This window comes from Pelodiscus sinensis, chromosome 9, assembly GCF_052426305.1.
Source record: "Pelodiscus sinensis isolate ZL-2025 chromosome 9, ASM5242630v1, whole genome shotgun sequence".
Lineage (NCBI taxonomy): Eukaryota > Metazoa > Chordata > Testudines > Trionychidae > Pelodiscus > Pelodiscus sinensis.
The window spans coordinates 31398642-31421157 of NC_143060.1; the positions used below are offsets into that span (position 1 = coordinate 31398642).

At 40.2% G+C, this 22516-nt stretch overlaps 1 protein-coding gene across 1 annotated transcript; it reads right to left on the minus strand.

Moving 5' to 3' along the window:
* Positions 1–208: 208 nt before the first annotated feature.
* LOC102453977 (uricase-like) lies at positions 209–22516 on the minus strand. Its single transcript, XM_006120289.5, has 8 exons — positions 22390–22516; positions 10267–10485; positions 8923–9039; positions 8739–8817; positions 4275–4461; positions 3536–3659; positions 1410–1493; positions 209–684 (listed from the first exon to the last, which is right to left on the minus strand). The coding sequence occupies exons 1-8, from the start codon at positions 22417–22419 to the stop codon at positions 604–606; spliced, it is 921 nt and encodes a 306-aa protein (XP_006120351.1). The 5' UTR covers positions 22420–22516; the 3' UTR covers positions 209–603.

Sequence of the window (22516 nt, forward strand, 5' to 3'; positions counted from 1 at the left end):
CATTTGCTTCATGAAGAAATTAATCTCTAATTGCATTTACATTGGTAATATAAGTAATACTTCTCTAATTTAATACTAGTGAGCCAAGATCTTCAGGTGTGGGAATCACTGTAGTCCATTAAAGTCCTACCATTTACTCTACCTAAAAATGTGATCTCATGTCCATAAATGAATACTAATGTTAAAAGGAGGAATGCATTAATGCATGAAGATTCGTAAATAATTTATTGAACTTATTTGGGAGTTTAAATATGCAAAGCACATTACAGACATTGACTAATTATCTGGAACTTAAAATAGTTGTCTTCTGATTAACTGACTTCAGTGTTTCTGGCTGGGATTTCCAAAGGAATTCAAGGGAATTAGGTACCCAAATTCTTTTGAGATTTAGTAGGAATTGGATATCTGAATTCCTCAGGCACCTTTCAACATTCCAAGCTCTGCAATTTGTAGGGGAAAAAGTCAGATCAATGAATGGAATGGATACATTCAGAAAAGAAAGCCACAAAGTAAGTTTGTCCTATTTATGTGAATGGATCCCATGTTTAGTTGGTCCCTTGTCAAAACATCCATCCAATTGACATGCTGCTTATCTCTTGCATTTCAGGCTTGCTCTTTGAAGCACTTCTTCCTACCGAGAGTGCATGTATAAGAAGCATAGGGAATGTCCACCGGGATCAGAACCTGAACAGAAATGACACATACATGAATAACTCACCTCCAACCAGAGTACCCATTCAGAGAGATCATAGAAATAAAATCATTCAATAGAAGCTTGAGGGCACTCCACATCTCAAAAGATCAAGCCCCCAGGTACCATTCCTGCCCCTTTTGCAGTCAATGGGAGATTTTGCTTCAAATTTAAATGTGGACAGTAGCATATCTATACTAGCTATTCAAAGGGGTTCAGTGTAAAAGTAGTGAGGAAAGGGGACCCAGATCTTGGGGGATGAAAACAGAATACGGGAACACTACTTCATTTATCAAAAGTGGCAATCATAAAGTCAAACAGTCTGATTGTCTTCATTTATAAAAGGATTTACACTTTAGTGTAATTTCATCAGGCCAGATCCTTAAGCCAACCTGGGCACCACTCTGAGCAGATGAGGAGGAGGGAAACAGATGATTTATAGCATCCTCCCTTGTCCCCCTCCTATCCTGGAGTTGTGCCCAGGTCTAAATTATACCTAGCAGGGATCCTGGAGTGCAGCAGTGCTCTGACCACATCACCTTTCCTTCACCATACCCTCAACACAGTGGCCCTACATCTCAAGAGGAAATCATAGGAACCTGTGAAGCTAGCTTTTATGGCTGATTTACACCACCCAGAGCGGTGCAAAGGAAGCATCTCTAATGGGCTGGGCTTTTTAGATGACCCTTTGCATTTAATATTTTTGAAGTTTCCTCACCTCCTTGTCATTGGTCAATCCAAATTTCTGCAGGTCTACAACATTATAATAAAAGTTGTTCAAGGTGACTTCAGTCTCCTGTATCTGAAATGATACAAATCAGAAAGTCAGTTTGTCACCATACTTTCTAGCATGACAATCTGATAAAGTTTCCATGTGTTGTAAAGAAAAATAGTTGAAAGGTACAAAAGAAAGGGGAGCGGAGTGTGTAAAACAGGACCATTTTAGAAACATTTGAACATTATGCTGTAGTATTCTTCACTTTTGTATCTAAGGGTATGTCTACACTACAAAGTTAATTCGAACTAACAGCCATTAGTTCGAATTAACTTTGATAGGCGCTACACATACAAACCGCTAGTTCGAACTTAGTTCGAACTAGTGGAGCACTTAATTCGAACTAGGTAAACCTCATTCTACAAGGACTAACGCCTAGTTCGAATTAAGTAGTGAGACTGCTGACCCTGAGCCCTGAGTTTAGAACATAAAAACATAAGAATGGCCGTACTGGGTCAGACCAAAGGTCCATCTAGCTCAGTAGCCTGTCTGCCGACAGCGGCCAACACTATGTACCCTGGAGGGGATGGACCGAAGACAATGACCAAGCCATTTGTCTTGTGCCATCAATCTCCAGCCTTCTACAAACAGAGACCAGGGACACCATTTCTACCCCCTGGCTAATACCACTCCATGGACCCAACCTCCATGAATTTATCTAACTTCTCTTTAAGCTCTGTTATAGTTCTAGCCTTCACAGCCTCCTGCAGCAAGGAGTTCCACAGGTTGACTATTTGCTTTGTGAAGAAGAACTTTCTGTTATTAATTTGAAGCCTGCTACCCATTAATTTCATTTGGTGTCCTCTAGTCCTTCTATTATGGGAACTAATGAAGAACTGTTCTTTATGCACCCTCTCCACACTCATGATTTTATAGACCTCAGTCATATCCCCCCTCAGTCTCCTGTTTTCTAAGCTGAAAAGCCCCCATCTCTTTAGCTTCTCTTCATATGGGACCTGTTCCAAACCCCTGATGATTTTAGTTGCCCTTTTCTGAACTTTTTCCAAGGCCAAAATATCTTTTCTGGGGTGAGGAGATCACATCTGTACATAGTACTGAAGATATGGCATACCATAGTTCAATACTTCCCCTCCTCCTTCTTCCCCTGGCTTCCCCCTTCCAGCTCCCTCCTCCCAGGTTTCCTCCTCCCCTCTCCCACTCTCTCTCCCCCTCTCCCACCTCCTTTTCCCAGTCGCCCCGAGTTTTGTTCAATAAAGAGAGTTTCTATTTTTGAACACACGTGTCCTTTATTTTGTACATCAGGAAGGGGGGCTAGAGAGGGGTAAGTGGAAGGAGGTGAGGGAGGAATGGGGTATGAGCCCCCGATGGGGAGGACTGGGGTGGCTCTGTTGGCTCCTCGGGGTGGAAGCTCTCCTGCAGCCCCCTGATTGACCCCCCTCCCCCCGATGGCAGCCTGCAGCAAGTGCAGCCGGGCTGATGGCCGAGTGCTGTGATGTGCCGAGTGTGGGCATTCAGGGCACTCCAAGCCAGGACTGCTTTGCTGTCCCTCATTGAGTTAGACAAGCGAGTGGGGAACCCTGAGAACTGTCTGTCCAGGGTGGGGGTCAGGTCCCTTTAAGCACAGCCCTCAGCTAGCCTGAGACAGCAGCTCCACGCTCTAAGTCCTAATCTGGTGCCCTGCCGGCACAGCTTCCGGCCAGCCTTAACTTTGGTTCAGGGTCCACTCAATGTGGACATGCTAGTTCAAATTAGCAAAATGCTAATTCGAACTAGTTTTTAGGTCTAGATTCACTAGTTCGAATTAGCTTAGTTCAAATTAACTAATTCGAATTAAGTTAGTTCGAATTAGTGCTGTAGTGTAGACATACCCTGAGTATTTTCCTGGGTAAAGCGGAATGCCCTTTATGTTCATTGTCTTCACAGGAGGTGCTGTACTTCACAGGTTGGCATTTCGTGAGCATTCTCATTTTCCCAAAACAGCTAGCTGCATCTTCAGGAAGCTTCATGTTTACTTAGGTGATCTAGACAAATGGATTCAGCCTGAACTTTTCAGTGGACCCTATAACTGTATGTGCTTTATGAGCTATATTGAATGGTGAAAGAGATACCTGTGGAACTCTTCCCAGGATGAGCATCTGAATATTGTTGACAGTCTTCTGGTGTGAGGGTGAGTATTGCCCACACTCAGGGGGCCCAGAAAATGCCTCAAGGACACACTCATGAACAGTGTCCCTTAAAAATATTGAATGAAAGAAAAGATCTAAAATTACTGATGAAACATTTGATTAATTGCCTGTAGGCTTGTTTTTATCTTTAATACTTTATTTTCATTTCTTCTGTATTTATTCTAACAACAATATAACATGGGGTTTGTTCTAAGCCCTATCCTTACCAATCCCCCATCCCACTCCTATCCCCCAACCCTTAATATTGCAAACCAGCCTTTTATTTAAGTTGTTTAACATATTTTACCAAAGTGGTCTGTGTTCAAATATGAACTGTTCTGCCCAGATCATCAGCTGGTGTAAGTTAGCAGAACTCGACACTGGAGCAATGCCAGTTTACACCAAAGACAATTTAGCATTCAGCCTCAAAAGTACTGAACACTCACAACTTCAGCTGACGTCAGAAGGAGCTATGAGTGCTCAGAAACTGTGAAATTCAGGCCCGGGGAATTTAAATAAGGCAATTTTAGTTGTAACCCAAAGCAACCTGGCCTTGCTTTTAGAGCACCGTCCTTGCAGTGCCTACAGCACATGGAAGGTTCTTTGTTTTGTTTTGGGTTTTCTTTAGAGGGAGTCTAGTATAATACATTAGCCAGCAGTTATAATTCAGTTCAGTACATACCATATGCAGTCAAAGTCAATATCTTGGCACTTGCCATAGAACCACTTGCAGAATAGTTCTGCACTTAAAACCCTGTCGCTCCGATCAGGAATTGTGGTGTATTTGTCCCTATGGAAGCCTTGGAATCCAGATTGCGTTGTTTTCTTGAGTTTCAGCTCTTTAATTCCAGAGATAACAAGTGGGCAACCTGTGATCCAAAAATATTAGAAAGAAAAGATCAGCTCCTATTCATGCAGGGAGGCCATAGCTACACTGCAAACTTTATTTCACACAATGTACATCAGCATACAGTCACCAAAGTTAGCACTTCACTCATGAGTGCATACTTGGCAGCTTGCACTAGCACTGCACATACTCACCAGAAGTTCTTGTGTCAATGCAATGTGAAGTGTGCCACGTACCTGCCTTTTGGGGCATTTTTGTAATGTGTTGCAAGGCAGAAATGACTTGTTTATGGATCACTGGGAACTAGGGATCAAGATCCCAGCATGCAAGTCTCCCCACTCCATAATGCTATGCATAACCCATAAGTTTTGCTGCTTATTATTAAAATCCACAAATCCTTGTGGCACTTTTTGTTTTCTACCATCTCTGATAGAAGCATGGGTCCCACTGAACTCTGCACTGTTCTCATGAACATTGCAAATACAGGACGCAGAAGTACCACATTAATAGTCAGCTAAACTGTTCTCCGTGACTTGAGCTTTGGTTGCTGTTAAGACTTGTTTGGGGGTTGCTGTGCCGTTACAGCTCGGACTGTTTGTCCCGAGCCTTTGAGTGATGTGGTTCTTGCTGTACGTTACAAGTACTGGGTGTTTTGAGTACTGCAGTGCACTGTGCAATGTGTGCTGTGTACTATTAATGACAATTTTATTTTCCAAAAATAGAAAATCATTGCATGGAAAAAAACAATGCAGAAACACCATGAGCCAAAAACTGCAGGCAATGCAATATGAACTCTGAACATGTATTAAGAGTGGGACTTTGAAACTGGAAAGGCGGCTAATATGTCTGTCCATTTCAGTGTACAAATACAATCGGTGGTGCCTACACATATGCCAGCTGTGGCTCTCAGATGTCAGTGTACATGAAGTTGTAGTTTTCCTTGTGGTAGGCACGCAGAATGGTAGGAATAAGGATGTGGCAGTTATTGCACATGAAATGTAGGAGTATGCAAAGAGCTGCTACAATGGAGTTCTCTCAGGATTGCAAAGGGTAGGGAGTCCAGGATTTTTGGATCTGTATGTCAGTCCAGGTTTGGAAAAGCATTTGGGTTTGCTCCCTGAGGAAAACCTATTATGTCCTGGTTTTCCTGGGCCTTTCTCCTCTCCACTGTCTCTTGCGTCATGCTGCCTGCCATCTTGGCCCTCCAGACCCTTAGTTTGTGGTCTGATGCAGCACTGGCTTGCAGGATCTTGCCAAACACATGCTCCCTAGCCCTCTTCTTTTTCCTCCTTGGGATCTGGTGTGGAGGGCGTGCCCCTCAAGGTCACAATGGCAGCAACTGCTGATAAAAACTACCACATTTATTGCTGCTCTCTGCATCTCTGCTGCTGCTTGCTGTCACTTCTTCCTCTAGCTGTGATGCTGTGTTCTAAGGTTACATTGCTTAGCCCACTTCTTAGTGGTATCAGAGGACAGTGAGAAGTATCAGTTCTGCTGCATCCTCTGTTTTATCTTTCAGTACAACATTGCCCACACACTGGGTCTAAGGCTCAGCCCCCAAAATTGCTCATCTGTGATTTCAACTCTAGTGATCGTTGACCAGAAATGCAGACTCCAGGCTGAGTATGATCAGCTCTGTCTTTAAATGCTAGTAGGAAAGGTTCCAACAGTGTCTAGGATTCATTATACAAAGTCTGCACCGCCAGTTAACCCATCCCCCTCACTTTCACTTGGATTTGGCATTTCTATCTCTGCTTGTAGGTGAAATTCAAGTAAAGATGTCCCCTTCTATAGAGACATTTTAAGTACAGTTCTTCTACCCTCTAGCTGTACAATGTGGATAACATTTCATTACCTCTTCAATCAAAACAATGGTGAGTTTTAATCCAAAACAGCCAAAATTGATCACTTTGGCAAAGCCAATATGTCTGCTCATCATCTAGACAAAGCAAGTATGTTTATGCCAGTGGTGATCAATCAAACAACAAGGGTTTGCCAAGGTTAGCCCCTGGCAGGCCACTGCTGCTATCTCTGCAGGTACAGGTGCTTGCAGCTCCCATTAGCTGCAGATCACCGATCCTAGCCAATGGGAGCTGCGAGAAGTGGCATGGACCAGGACACCATTTCCCACAGCTCCCATTGCAGTGACCCGTGGCCAACAGGAGCTGCAATCACTAGTGTCTGCAGAAGCACAGGTAAATATAAAGGTGGTGGCCCACCAAGGACCACCCCTGGGGAACCAGATCTGACACACAGCCTGATATTAGCCCATCGCTGGCATGCAAATGCAACCTGCTCCTGAAGTGTTTTCTCCTAGTTCATCAACAGACAATGGGAGAGAGTTACTTTATGACCTGGATCACATTAGGAAGCCAGTCCCTCAGCTATCCTTGTTGAATCTAGGTTGTACTTTAGCCAGCTGTAGAGCCCTAGCCATCTTCTCCCTCAGCTGCCTCTTTTTCTCCAATTAGTCCTCATGCTCAGAGGGTTCAGTAGGCCAGCCTTCTCCATTGCCTGTCTGCCTTGCTATGAGGGAGGAGGCAGAATTTATGCGCGTTCTCTTCACCCAGTTTGTCCCCACCCACTCGGCTAAGCTTCTGGGCTGTTAGAAACAGAGTGGAGTGATAGCATTTCCTCCCGAGCACCATTTATCCTGGCACTTCTTCTGCTTTATCAATGTTTCCTAGGGCCTTATGTATACACCAGATCATTCAAAATCTTAAAAGTCCATGCCACATAACAGGGATGGACTGACCTCATTGCTACCATCCGTAAGGGACAGACCACCCCTTCACACAATCATTCACAGTTTTGATGCATGTGGTATAAAAAATTTTGGTGAGGAGTGTTTAGAAACTGAAAAATATGAGGTACTATCAATGTATTAAAAGTGGGAGCTTTTTCAGCAAATGATATAAACTCTTTAATTTCATTCAGGTTTCTTTTTTTTAATTTCCATGTAAAAGTTGAGAGGAATTTTCCTAAAAGGATGAAGAAGCCAAAGTCAGCGCTGATCATGCTGCCAAAAATTATGGCATTGGTTAAATGTCTCCATGGCTGAGAAACATCTCTTTTTACAGAAAACTGAGGCCAAAATTCAGTGGAAATTTGTCTTTCATGCTGCCTGTTCTACAAGTATAAACACTAGAAAAAAAAACACTCAGCACGTGTCTTTCAGAGCTCTTTGCTGTTTGCAAAGGAAATGAGTTGTGCCAAGATACAAGGAGACATGCTAGATGATCCATAGAGGTGCCTTCCAGTTCTAACAACCCTGTGAACCAGGAATGGGATTCGAGGGTTCAAAGACTGATAATGAGCTACAGAGCTTTCATCTCTAGCATATGAATTTGAATACAGCCTCAGTCAGTAGCAATTAAAACTTGTTACTCTCTGATGATTGTTCAGTACTGAGGAGCCTATTGTTACTGTTTCCATCGCAGCAGTGCCTAGAAACTTTAGTCCCATTGTGATTAACATTTTAGTGATTGCAGTCCAGTTCTTGGCATTACATCCTCATCATGTCACATAAAACAAAATTTGGATCTAACTGGCATTCTTGTTGGTAGTCACAGCAATGAGATGGAATTTGTAGATTCAGATTGGTAGCTAGACATCTAACACCCTAGTTTACATATGAAGGTGCAGCCTTAAATTCTGCATTTCTTGATCACTCCAAAACTCTCACTGAACTTATTAGGAGTTTTGGTTATGCAAGGAATTCAGATTTTGTGCACAAACATTTTACACATGAAAACATTTCTTTCAAAAAGTTATGGGTGCACTTTTAGAGGCTAGGGAGAAGTCCTCCTAATAGTTTGGCCTCATTTGTAATGCTGAAATTACATCTTTTTAGAAGCAAAGCCAAGACATCTTCATATGGTTTTGCAGTTTTACTGTAAATTGGGCAGTTGGACTAAACTACTATGTCTTTGGGAGTGTACTGAATGTTAGAGTATCATTAATAGTCTGACGATAGCCAATAGTATAATCTATTTGTTTAAGCAGGTCATTTTTCAGAAGCCAGTTCAGTCCTGCAAGTTTATGTAACAGAACTCTATAAATATAAGCCTGGATCCTGCATTATTTTCTCACCCTTTATTCAGTGAGCAAGGACAAAGGATCAAACCCATCTGAAAACTTTAAGCATGCCTCTTTGTTTGAACACGGTGGACAATCTTTAATCGTGTTGTAAACCTTTAACTCCTAAAACTACCTCTAAACCTGTATTTGTCTTTAATGAATAGAGATGTTAAGGAAAAAGTAATGATGCTAAGGGAAAATTGGGAATTATTTTCTCACCTTTTTGACACTGTTCAGCTTCACAAAAACGAATCCCTTCAGGAACACAGATAAAGGCATGGGCATGGGGGACACCATTCTACAGATTTAACACATACTGGTAAGTAAAACTGGAATGCATTGTAGTATAACTTAAAAAATGAGAAAGAAACATCCAAGAAAACACAATAATATTTTTATATACCTTTTCCAGATGCCGCCATGGTACCTCTTGTACATAGACCTTGACATGCATCACGTGAGAATATGATGAAATGAGGTGATTGCAGATATCAAGGGCAAACTGTTCTATAGTGTTGATCTAAGAAACCAAATAACACTTTAGAGAGCACCGATTACCTAATGTATATTGGCATACAGAATATAACATGCACAGTGCATCTGTATCACTGTACATATTTTGTGCGAAAATAGATTTTGTGCATGATATGGGTGCCATTCAATACTGGATTTATAAAGATAGCCTCTCTAACCACCAGGTCAGCATGCACTGTAAGATACAATAGGAGCTAAAGAGTTACATTTGTCTGAGATTCTTTTTCCTTAAATATAATATCAAAGGGAAGGGAAGAAAAAATGGAGTGAGAGAAGCCACCACTCGTATCTGACCCATAGAAGATGCAATATCATCTTCCTGGTGCATTCCTGGTGGCTTGTCTGTGACTGAATGATAAAAATTGAAGCATGCTAAAGGATGTAGTTGATATTTCATAATGGGATTGAGACTTTGGTCCATTATTCGGTATATTTAGACTATATGGAACTAGCAAATTAAAAGAAAAGCAGAAGCCCCTCACGGGGGAGGGGGAGGAGTGTAATAATGCTTATATTCTTTGTAAAGCTCTTTGAGATCTGCTGATGGAAAGTGATATATATAATAGGTAGATATTAATATTTATTATTTTATTAATAAATAAAGTGCACAGCTGGCCTGTGACAGTTATCTGAAGACAGGTGTGAGAACAGTGCTGGCTTTGTCAGACAAAAGACTAAATCAGAAAACTGAAGAGGGACGCAAATTCAAAGGGTAAGATTCAGAATTGGACTAATATTTTCCAAAGTTCAGAGGTATCAGATCCCAGGAGTCCAAATGTAAAAAAGACACATGATACGAGGGGAAGTCAGCCAAACCAAAAATAAAGATTATCAACACTTGTGCACCAAATAGCAGATGAGAAACTCAATGTTCTGTATGAAAGATTATTACTGTAAAAAGAAAAGATACAGTTCAAATTTTCCAAGAAGCTTCAGTATCAAACTGAGAAGCAGAAAGCAAGAAAAAATATATGGGAGAAAATAGGAATTTTGCTCTCATCCAAATTTTCATAACTTTTTGTCCGGAGAAGAATTTCTTGAACTAGGTGAGCTTTGGAAGGGGACAAGACAGGGCAATGGAAGAGGAAAGAGGATCTTTTGAAATATGTTGGCAATAAAAAATATGTATAATGGCCTTTTCAAATCAATCCAGAGCATCACCATAAATACCAGTCAGTCAGTACAACACTAAATACTAAATATTTAAAAATACCCCTTTGCATTTTGCCAAAGCAAGTACGATGTTCTTCATGGTGTCTGTAGGGATAACTGCAGAATTATCTCCATGCAAGTACTCATTGACAGAATCTAGGCTAATATGCACGCAAGCCTCCACTTCTTTAATAAAGTGTTTCTTGTCTTCTCTCCTAATGCGAAGGAGTTTAATCACGTTCTTTCCATACTCAGAATTCAGGACTTCCACGTCTTCATTCTGTAGTGAAAAGAGATGCATTACTTACTTACTGAAGACCACAATTATAAAGGAAGCAAGAGCCATGCTCAGCTGAATCAACACCTGTTTATCAATGGTGAGCATTTTATTTTTGTGTTTATCCTGGAAAATTAAAATAAGAGAGGTAACATTCAGGAGAAAGGTGTGAGGGTCTGGCAAGAAGAAAGAAACCATTTTAAGGAAATATAATTATTAATAGTAGTAGTGGTATTTAACATTTTTATTGTAGTGCCTACAAGCCTGAATTGTAATAGGCCCTGTTCTGCTGGACACTGTACAAATACCACGTGTGATCTGTCTATTGTATGGAACAAATTTTCCATTTGTCAAGTGTGGATTTAATAAGCCATAGTGGACATTACACTTGATTCATCACTGTGTTACTTCTGTTTAATATTCCTTGTTATACCATTGAAATCAATGGATTGTCACAAATGAGGCTGAAATCAATAGTTACACCAGTTTAAAACAGAAATTATACATTGATGAATCAGACTCCTTATTATGATTAATATGTTGCTTATAATTTATACTGTGTTACTACCCCACAATCATGAAATAGGACCTCACTGTGCAAACATATAAAAACAGGCAGTCCTTGCCCCCAAAGACTTTTCAATCTAAATATAAGACAAGAGACAATCAATGAACACAAAACATAGTGGAGGAACAGGAAACAATGAGACAAGATATTATGTCTCTCTCTCAGCACATTGTTCCTATGTTTGAGTAAGAAACCTTCCAGGCTGTAAATCTAAGTGACTACAAAGATTTGGCTCTGGATTTGTCTACCTGTGTAGCTGGGCTCACAGGCCATCCCTTCCTCAGGAGAGCTAAGCCACACCATTGGCTCAGAGCTAAACTCTCATTTTCTGGCTTCCCAAGAAGATAGTGAATGCAACCAGGCAAAAGATGTCCAAAATCCTTTTAAACCTCTCCAAATTTGTAACAGCTGCAAAATGTAAGCAGAAGCAGTAGGGCCTTGCACTATTTCAAAGTTACTAAACCTCTGGAAATCACTTACATACTCAGGTTTTCTTAATAGATGTTAACTTAGTTGATTTTTCTGGTCTTCATTTTTTCCCACTTACCTTTAAAATATATTTATAGTTTGACTATAGTTTGACTGCTGAGATTTCTAGTAACAACCTAAATATTTAAAAGTCTTACTATACATTTTAGAAATGTGTGTCTGTCTCTCTATCCATCTGTCTGTGAGTCTGTTTGTTTAAGAACTCCTCCTAAACAGTAAGAGCTAGGACCACCAAATTTGGTATACAGCTTCCTCTTATCATAACGTACAACAAGGTCAGGGTTTGGTTGTGCCAGGACAGTGAGATGTGCATGGAATTCTGTTGTTTCTCATAAAAAAGAAAGGGGAGTTGATATGAGGGAATTATACTGTAGAATGATCACAGAGGGGCAGCAAGAGGCCAGAGATGGGACAACTATAACCCCATTGGGCCAGCAGGAACAGGGGTGGAGAAAGTAACAGCTACTTACTATATATTTCAGAGAGTTTGTCTGTTTGTGTTCCTGTCCCCTTGCTGGAGGACGAGCATCCCTCCCCCAGATTTGCTTGCTGCAAGGGCTATGGAAAGGCACTACTCACCTGCCCCCAAACTGCTGTTGTGAAAGAGGGCTGGGATTGTCCTCCCTCCCCAGGACAGACTGCATACTAAACCCGTCATCCTCAGCCCCACCTCAGAACAATGATTTAAATGAAGAAAACCCAAATGTATGTGAGTTAAGGACCCAAGCAACACCAAGTAAATATTCTAGTGTATTGTAATTAATAATTATTATTTCAGGGTCCACTGTGAGCTGAGTACTTCAGAAAAGGTGTAAATGACGCTTTTTTACTTCAGAGACCTTATTGTAGAAGTGGTAAATCTGCCTCACAAGTGAGACTATAACATAAACCAGGAAAAGAGGTAGTCAGAAAAGATTCATGTTACCAATATATGAAGATATGTTTACTCAATTTATAGGCAAACAAATATTTACTGATCTAAAAAAGGTGGGGTGGGGTGGGCCGGTTGGTATTTTGGAAGATTGTAGGATCTTAAGTAACAGTTTGAATAGATCTGTGATACGGATTTGTCAAAAGGATTTCCAAACATACAGGTAGGATGGAAGGAGAAATGGAAGTACCCATAAGAAAAAGAGACTAAAAAGGTATCAGACTGGCAAAACACAAGGTAAGGTATGATATTTAGGCAGGGCTATGACATACTGTGACCCACACAACACCTTATATCCTATGTTTACCACTTCTATATGATTTTGATATATTTTGTACAAAGTATGCCTTGTGTAGTAGCATTTGAAAACTCATCATCTGCTGAACATTATTATCTTGATAAAATATATTTGGTTACTGTGTATAAAGTTATGATATTACTATACAATAATGATTTTTCTGTAACGTTGGAAAAGTTAGAAAAGCAGGTTCAAACTAGTTTTTCAGAGACAAAGACATACTTGCACACCAGCAGGATGCTAAATCATCATTACTAAGGTCCTACTTGAATTATGGGATGATTGTCAGATAATTGTAGCTGAGTTATGGATAAGCTATAGAAAATTGCAGAAAAGTCATAATGGACCTTTCTTAATTAATTTCAGTAATTTGGAAAAGCAAGAGAAGACCTACTTGTTTAAGAAAAATTAGCTGGAACAATATAACACTTGAGCATTATGTTGTGCTTGACAATTTTTTTTGATGACCAGACATTTTTCTGCAATTATATTACAATCATTAATGTACAGGGCTGACACCGCCCTCCCGCCTCCAAGCTCTACATCCACAGGACTGGCTGCCTGAGCCCCAGCTGCTGTCAACTCAGATAAATCTGGTTCTACTTCACTAATGGGAGAAAAGTGTGTATTGTAAACCTCAAAAGTGTATGCAAAAATGTGCACTGTGCAAAGTAAACTAATTAAAATCAAAATTGTGGTGAAAGGCTCATATTCAGGGATTTGTAATTTCCACAATATCAGAAATTACATAGGGCCTCAGTCATGATCCATTTAATTGGTGATTCACCAGCAGGGGAGTAGTAAACAAAGTAGTTAGTGAACAGAACACATATGCGGTAGAACTGCTGATTCCATGACCCAGCAAAGACTTTTCCAGTACAAAGAGACAGGGTATAAAAAGGAGAGACTGTGACCAGCTCATCACCTCGCCTACCCCATCTCTGCTCATGACAATAAGACAATAAGAGCATCATTGGGCTGGGGAGAGTGGTTCTAACTGGTTAGCTTTCCAGTTCGTTATGGACTGCTGAAAGGTTTTGGATGAGAGAAACTTGTCTGGTTTCAAATCTTACTGAGCTTGGTAAAGTTTAGGAATTAGTTTACAGTTTTTTCCCTTATGTAACTAATTTTGATTTTGATGCCTTTATCATTTACAATAATTTCAAATACATTTTTCTTTAGTTAATAAGCTTTTTAATCGTTCACCTAATCTAGTGTGCATTTGGATTGAAATGCTGGGGGCTTCCACTTGAGCCAATAAGACTGGTACATACAAATATTACCTCTGTTGGAATGTTGGCCTAATAGGAGCTTATTCTGCACAGGGGTCTATTGAGTCCTTTAAATTTCCACAGCGGAGTCTGGAGGCAAAGTCCAGGCCATGATGAAGGGCTGACTGGGGGAGGCTAGCACCCCCCAACCCTGCTCCTTCGGTGGGCCTGTAGCCAACCCCCCACCTTCTCAAGGGCCCAGCAGTTCTGTTGGCAGCCCTGTCCACTGTTCGGACAGTGATGCAAAAGAGGAAAGAAAACTCTGCTTAGTGCTGTGTTGATTCTGCAGGAGTAGACAGATCTAAACACATTTATGCCTTGCAGGAGGCATAAGGGATCTGTTGAAAAAGGCTTTCTTTCTCAACAGATCCCCCTCTAGACTGCCACTTTTTGTGGACAAAGTGCTGAGTTGGCAAAACTCGGTGGCCATTTTATGCAAATTAGGTGCGGGATATTTAAATCCCTACCTCATTTGCAATGTCGACCTGCCTAATCTGCATCCCTTTGCCGACAGAGGGATGCAGTCTAGACATACCCTAAGTGTTGTAAGGTGTTCAGTATAGGAGTCTTAAGAAATCTATTCTACTTTTAATACTCAAAGGAAAAATGGGGTTGGTCTTTTTGACTCTTTTCTGCTTTATGATGTATGAAGAATGTCTGAATTGAGCAATTTTTTTCTTTGTAATTTTTTCCTGTTTGTTCCTTACATTTGAGGTTTACTCTGTGTTTATTCTGGAAGATTCTGGGGGGTTTGGAGGGGTAGTACAATAGTAACATCACAACAGTGCAGTACTTTTGTTTAGTTAACCCACATTTAGCTCTTATAATTAATTAGCATTTTAAAGAAAGAACATCTTTGTTAAAGGCTTGACACCTCCAGCTGTTTAGTTAAATCCGTCAGCAAATACTCCAGCAAAATCTGGGAAAACAAGAAGAGACATTTCTGATATTTTGAAGGTGAAGGTGATATTTTAGGGCTTTTCCTAAAAACACTTTCTGTATACATTACAAAAAAGCAATCACATGTCCAATTTAATTATTTTTTTGACAATCACCCTTTAGACACTATAAATGAAGTAACTGAAGGAATAAAATTTATATAATTTTCTCACATTGTCTGTAATTACACAGTTATCTATAGAACCTGCTCAACAGTTGCAGACAGATTTGTTAGCAGACTCCTGGCAGTATGATAAGTGGAAGCTTCACGCTAACGTCTCTCTCCAACATCACACCTACAACATAAATCTAATTTAGATCTCATGGAATTCAACTTTTTGTTCCTATTAGTATCCTTCTAAATGGTGTGTTTCCTGGAGATATGAGGGTCAATGGACATGCACTGGTGACCTAAACCATTTCTCTCAACTGGCTTTGGAGAAGTGATGGTTCATTTGTACTCAGAATCAATACATTTACAATGCTCTTTCAGATACATCATCTTCCATTACCAAAGATGCAATAACTCTTTAAGAAGGAAATGGATGGACCATGGTTCTCAAACATTGCATCCACTCAGTACATAAAGAGAGTAGTAGGGTTCTCCAGTTCTGCTCTGGAAAATGGCATTGCCAGGTTCTTATGTTTATTATCTCTTGAATCATTTCTGCATTACAAGTTTTTTTGTTATGACATCCCACCCAGTAAACTCAATCAGGCTCTGAATGTTAAGCACATCTGTTGCATCTTCACCAGCAATAAAGGTGCCTGTTCCTTAAAGTGAACCCTCAGTGACTCATATGAAACCTCATTGCTTTCAGTATGTTTGCTGAGATGTGACTGGTTGGAGCTTAGTAAACAATGCTGTGCATGAGACATAAGGAACGGAATCCAGCTTAATCTTTTTGAGCTATCTTGGTACTGCAGTCTTAATAGGATTTTCTTAGTGTTTTTTAATCCCATCTGTCTGCCTGCCAGGTGAAATTAATGAGAAGTCATTGAAGTCAATGGGAATCCTTCCATTAACTCCCGTGGAAATTGGATCAGATTCTAGAGTTAACAAATATGACTTAATACAGTTAGGGATTCAAGCAGATCAGTAGAGTAGAAGGTGCTATTTTTACAGGTTTTTTTAGAAGAACCACACTTTAAAACATAATTTCTCAATTGCTTGCAAGTGAATCTAGTGCATTTTATACTTCAACAAATAAGTAAATGAATCAAATATGTCTCCAAAATACACATGAGCAAATTAAATTGCTTTGTAGAAAATGTTTGCTAGAAAAAAATGGGGAAATGCAACAATAGATGTCTGTTTAAAGGCAAGAGTCAGTTAGTTTTCAATTTCAGTAGCACTTGTCTTAGCCCACACAATTTGGATCAGGATTTTTAGCATTTCAAACTTGGGGGCTATTTGGATCTGAAATGTTGAGGTAATTTTTAAAATGTTGATACAGGATTGGATACAGCAGTTTTTAGATCTGGGGACTCAGTACAGGCTGATCTCGGTGGCAGGGTTATACGCTATTTGAGTTGTCATGATCAGTTACTGGCATAGGGCATGTCATCACTGATAATGTTTCTGTGCCTTCGTATGGGTTCATTCAGTCTGACGCACTGATTCCCTATAAAAATGTCTGCAAAGAAAGCTAATATTGCAAAAGCCAATCTCCACCAGCTGCATCTAGGTATAGATTTCCTTCCTCTTTTCTCCTCAGAAACAAGAACCAAATAATTACACAGCACTCCAAAGCATACAAAATACTTCACTGAAGGAAAGGGAGGTTTGGTTTATGAATCACACAGGGGGAAGGGATTAGAAACAGGTGTAGATGCAATTTTCGGCTTTCCCTACCATGCTCCATATTCAATCCATGTGAATTGCCAACTCCTCCCAAAACTTGTGTAGCTGTAGGTTTCTTTGTAGATGTTTTTGTAACTTTTTGGGTTTTTTACAGATAGGGTTGTTAACCCTATGCCAACCCCTTTTACCTTGGGGAGAGGTGATCCAAATTTATCTGGTCTCTAACCTAAAAAGTCTTCAAATCACAAGCTACAGACATTCATAAACAGATGCCTGAGGAACATCCTTCACATCAAATGGCAAGACTTTGTCACAAATGAGGAGCGTTGGAACAGAGCAGGACAAGAACCACTTGATGTTGAAATCAAGAGAAGAAAGTGGGGATGATTAGGCCACACTCTCAGAAAACCATCATCCAGCATAATCTGTCAAACTCTCACATGGAACCCACAAGGAAAATGCAAAAGAAGACGACCTCAGACTACATGGAGAAGATCTACTGAGATTGAAGGACAACAACTGGGATACTCCTGGAGTCAGTTAGAAGTTTTGTCTCAAGACAGAGTGAAGTGGAGGAGACTTGTAGATGACCTATGCTCCACTTGGGGTTTAAGAAGAAGTAGCTGAAATGTTGGTTCTCTTTGATTTTAAATAATTGTGATTATTTTTGCTTTCCTGGTGTATACTTGAATGAAACAAATATTAAGAAAGAACAGAACTCTGTCAAGAATTCTAAGATGAACGGGATAAACTCTATAGCCCTTTTAAAGTGATGGGATGTCAGGTAACCTCAGTGAAGCTCAAATTGTACTTCAGCAATGGGCAACCTGGGCTCGTGAGTGGGCCACATGAGTGGCCCTCCTTCATTTAAATGGGCTGCAAGATTGTCACAACTGAGCTGGTCTCCTAGGATAGTGGAGTTTTGCTAACTGCTCATGTGTACCTAGAATTGCGGGGTGTGCCAATTGAACAGAAGCAGCATTTTGAATGCAGAGGGGGTACAAGGCCACCACAGTCAATATTGGGTACAATCAGCATGCACCTCACTACACATGCCCTTTTGTCAGTTTAGTAATACCAGCAGGGAAAAAAAACTGTGGGTGGAAATCAGCAGAATCATGAGTAATAGTAAACAAAATGTCTTATGAGCTACACCCAGAACCCCGATGAACCACATTCGGCCCTCAGACTCCAAGATGTTCACTACTGCTGTACTTCATTGATTCAGAAACCTAGCCCGTTATATTCAGTTATTGAGGCATGACATAGCTACACTTTTAAAAATCTGTGTGCATTTTCTTTCTAAATCTGCCAGTCTTTTGTCAAGCAGTTAAACACTGAACACAACGCTACCTACTATTCTGATGATTTAAACAAATCCAGCTTTTGTTCTCCCCTGCTGCCCACTTTATCCTCTGTCCTGGAGTGAAGATTCTGCTGATCCTGGAGGAGAAACCCAGTCACATCCTTTATGTGCTGCCCTTAAAGGGACCTGAGTTGAGGCTGCTACTCTGGGAAGGCTGATGCCTCAGACCCACGAAGCTGGGGGAGAGTTGGTTGCCTAATTCCTTTTCTAGGAATCCTGGAGCCCACTTCTCCTCTGTGCCCAAGTGAATGTGGCCGTTCAGGCACTGGGGCATTGTCCCATGCAGACAAAATGAGAACTTTATCTTAAACTAAAGCTGGCAGTGTCAAAATCATATACAAGAGAGAAGAATCTTTGTTGGAATAAAGCATGTTGTGACAATTTCCATCTGCTGAGGATCTGCCCCAACCTGTCTGATGTAAACTTAAGGAAATGTAAAGTTAAGCCACCCCATAATGCAGAGCTTCTTCTTGCCTTCCCAGAAGCACACACCCTGCCATCTCCACAACTATTAGACACCACTGACCACGCACAACTTGAGCACCGATCCCCTTGTGCCTTTCTGCACACATCCCTTTATCCGATTTTTTCACCCAGCACTGGTAGTTGTGGGTGTTTGAGGTAGTACTTAATTGTGTTGGGAGAGGGTAGTTTGGTAAAGAGCAATTGAAGGTGAGGGGGATGGAAAATTGCCATCCTTTCCTGAGGGAAAGGGCAGAGTTAAGAAAATTCAAAGGGCAGAAAAACTGAAGGTGACTGAAATTTCACACCTATTGGCTACCTATTTTTAAAGAGAGGTGGAAATTTACTGCCCCCTTTTAAACCCATTCTAAAATGCAATCCTAACTTCAAATTTGCTACTGGAGGCTGCCGCCAAAATAACAGAAACTTTAACAATGGAAGCATTAACAATGAAACATTCAGTAGTGATCTGGAAGCTCAGAGGGGGCTGCTTGTTAAAATTCTGTCACCAAATGGGAAGGAATTATGAGGCAATTCCCTTGCTTTAAATGTGGACAGTTCCTCTCTAGTTGATGATGGTACTAACTTTCAGGCATTTCAAAAAGCAAAAAGTCCTCAGAAGGACAGTGTGGGTCCCTGTACAGGATCACTTCCCCCATTCAACTACATGAAGCTAAAGATTCCACTTCACTATCAGTTCACCTAGTGCAGTTCTCAAGACCAAAAGCAGGAAGATTTCCAGTGAACTGTATGTGACATAAGCTTGTTTGTGAAGCAGTGATTCTGTTCAGGCTGGTTGTTATTAGAGTGACAGAGGATTATTCCTGAAGTGACCAGTGAATGGTTTCTTTGGCCCATCTAGTCTTGCCAAGAATCCACACCTATGTCTCCCAGAGTTTGGCTGAGGAGAAGAAGAATAACTCAGTGGGATATTTGTTTGAAGCTTTGCAAGACATTCCCAGAAACATTATCACACTCAATAATTATCCCCAGAAACAACTCCACCTGTATATTAATTTATATTAACTGTTGTGTGGCTCTGATTATACCTTTCTTTTTATGTACTGAGAAAAAAACACCTCAATGGATTACTCAACCCCTAATTTTATTAAAAGTCATGAAACTATCAGTGCCTAGAGCTGGTGATACAGCATTGTCAGCAGTCTGCCTTAATCTGTGTAATTTCTCACCACAGGAAATCAAGGACAGCCCAAGCCTAACTGTGTACAGTACATGATGCAAGACGTGCTTTTTCACAACCTCTTTCTTACCAATGACAAGGCTAAAGAAAGACTCTAAACCTCTATAGATACAGATAGAAATGACAGAGAGACGGGCGGGGGGGGGGGGAGGGGGGGAGGGAGAGGGAATCAAACAAAAACAAAACACAAGGAAAAATGTGAAAAAATAACTAGAAGAGAGAAGAGACCAGTCAGTGTGCCATGATCCCAAACTGGAATTTCATCCCTTGAATTCCATAGTGATTTAGTACTTTATAAATACCAGATTAGATTAGATAGTTGTATATGGAGTTATTGCACAAAGAAACTTGTATCTTCAAGATCAGAATGGATTAAAAGACTAATCCTTCCAGGCTCAGTTAGGAAGTCCTCAGAACTTTTCTGGCCTTTGCCTGAGGGCATGTATACTTGTATCCTATTAGAAAATGCTACTTACCAATTCAGCAATTCACCAAAGACATTTAAGACTGGAGATCTATCTATGAGCTAAATGTAATATCATTGTTATTTTAAGTAGGTTTAAATTGTTTTAAGTAGATTAATTTTATAATTTTTTCCTTGGGGTTTTTAATTCATTTCCCTGAGGGTAAAGTGCCTTCTATAGTTATATATTATATATATGTGAGATGTTTTATAAAGTATATTTAACATATTAATTATTTTTAAATGAAACATTTAAAAAATGAGCATAATGAAAAAATCAGCTTGTTATTGACTAAGTAAAAGTGTTGTAACAGTGCAGTCTTGCGTTCCTTTGAGTCTTCATTTTGGGTCATCATTCTGCAGTCCCCCCCAGATTTGGGCATTGGAGACTGAAAAGTGTTGAATACTCTGTGAATGGCCTGTGATGTGCTCTAAATCTCAAAAGGCAGGATCTTGAAAATATCCACCTTTAAAAACAGCCCTGTAGAATGAAACCAGCATGGGTCTGCAGAAATGTAATAAAACATATAAATGTAATAGTTAATGAATGAGATCCCTTCCATTGGTACTGCACCATTATCTGCTCCACACCCTCTGAAGGAGGCAGGTCCTTCTCATCCTTCATTTTGAATCAGAAAGGATTTTCTCTCTGCTTTCCTCTCTGGCTTTTAAGGATAGCTGGACAGTATCAGCATCAAGAAACCACTAGCTCCTCATTTCAGGCGAAGGAAGGCAAAATATCAGGTGGATAAAGGTACCAACTGAAAGATGGCAAGAAAATTGACATTATTGTGGAAGACAAACAGCTGCATATGGTATCTTTGCCTGGGTGCTTGATTATATTATGACGTACCTTAAAAACAGAATTTGATCTAACCATTTGCTTTAGCACTTGTATGGTGAGGTGGAGGGCAGAGAAAGAGAAGAGCACAGAGCATAGAAGCAATTCTGCCACAGATCCTGCAGAGGTCACTGTGCAGCAAGGAGCAATTACTACAATTATTCCCAGCTGTCCGAATGTCCTACCTCTTGTCCTCTCTCTAATCACCTATCCAAGAAAGCAAGGGACTGGGAAAATGGGGGAGAAGAGGAGACTAGAAGGAATGAAGAGAACTCAGATGACAGGAGATAAGAATTGGAGAAGGCGAGAGCAAGTCAGGGAAACAAAGGTCCCAAATCAGGAAGAGAGAAGACAACTGATGGAGAATGAAAAAACCAAAGGAAGGGGATGAGGTGGCAAGAGACAGGAGAGGTGAAGGGCCAATATCAGTGAAGGCAGGGAATGGGATGAAAGAGACACACAGGATAGAAGTACAATGTAGGAATAGAAAATCCAAGACGGGGAGAGTGAAAACAAGATGGGATGGGGAGCATCAGAAAAAGCTAAGTTGGCGAGTGAAGGTGGAAATTACATCATAGGTAGAGACAAAACTGTGTAGAGCCTCAAATCCTCCTTTTAATATCTGCAAGCATCAGTGAAAAGTGAAATTAGAAGTTTGTTGAATATGCTAAAAATAAAAGGGAAAATCCATGACTTAAACAGTGACACAAACCAATTCACTGGAGTCAACTTAGATTTGAACTCAAAGTAAAATCTTGTAAAAAAATCTGGTTCTTATAATAACCAGAAGATTAATTTTATAAACATTCCAATAACAACAGTTAGGTTTGGGCTGTCAACGTATTTGTTTAAACTAACAACAGAGCATGAAAATGAAGGTCACTTCATTCATTTTCACTGCCTGGGCAAAAACAAATGCACAAATAATAACAAGCAAGCTGGAGTATTCAATTTTTTTATTTGGTGTGATTAGCAAATGTCTTTGTTTACATGAGATGGCTTTTTAGTTTACAGATTAAAAATAAAACTTAGGTTATAAACTCCTCTGTTTAGAAGTTGTACCTTATTTCATCCTACCCTTCAAACGGACACATTATTTTCCACTCAATTTTAGATACTAAATAAGTCATGTTCAATTGCCAGTGATCATTGTGCTAGACTGATTTGACAGCTTTAAAATAAATAGGTGAACACAGAAATATAATTTAACATTTAATATCACTATTTCTCACTGCACGGATTAGATAAAATGTGTAAAACTTCTAAAAACTTACTGGCAGGTGACACGCTCCAGCCTGCTGCATGGTTATCTCTGAGTCTTGGATGACTGAGAAGAAGAATACCAGCTACAGTAGCTGCCGCACTATAAAAGTGTCATCTTACTGTCAGAGGAGGAGCAAT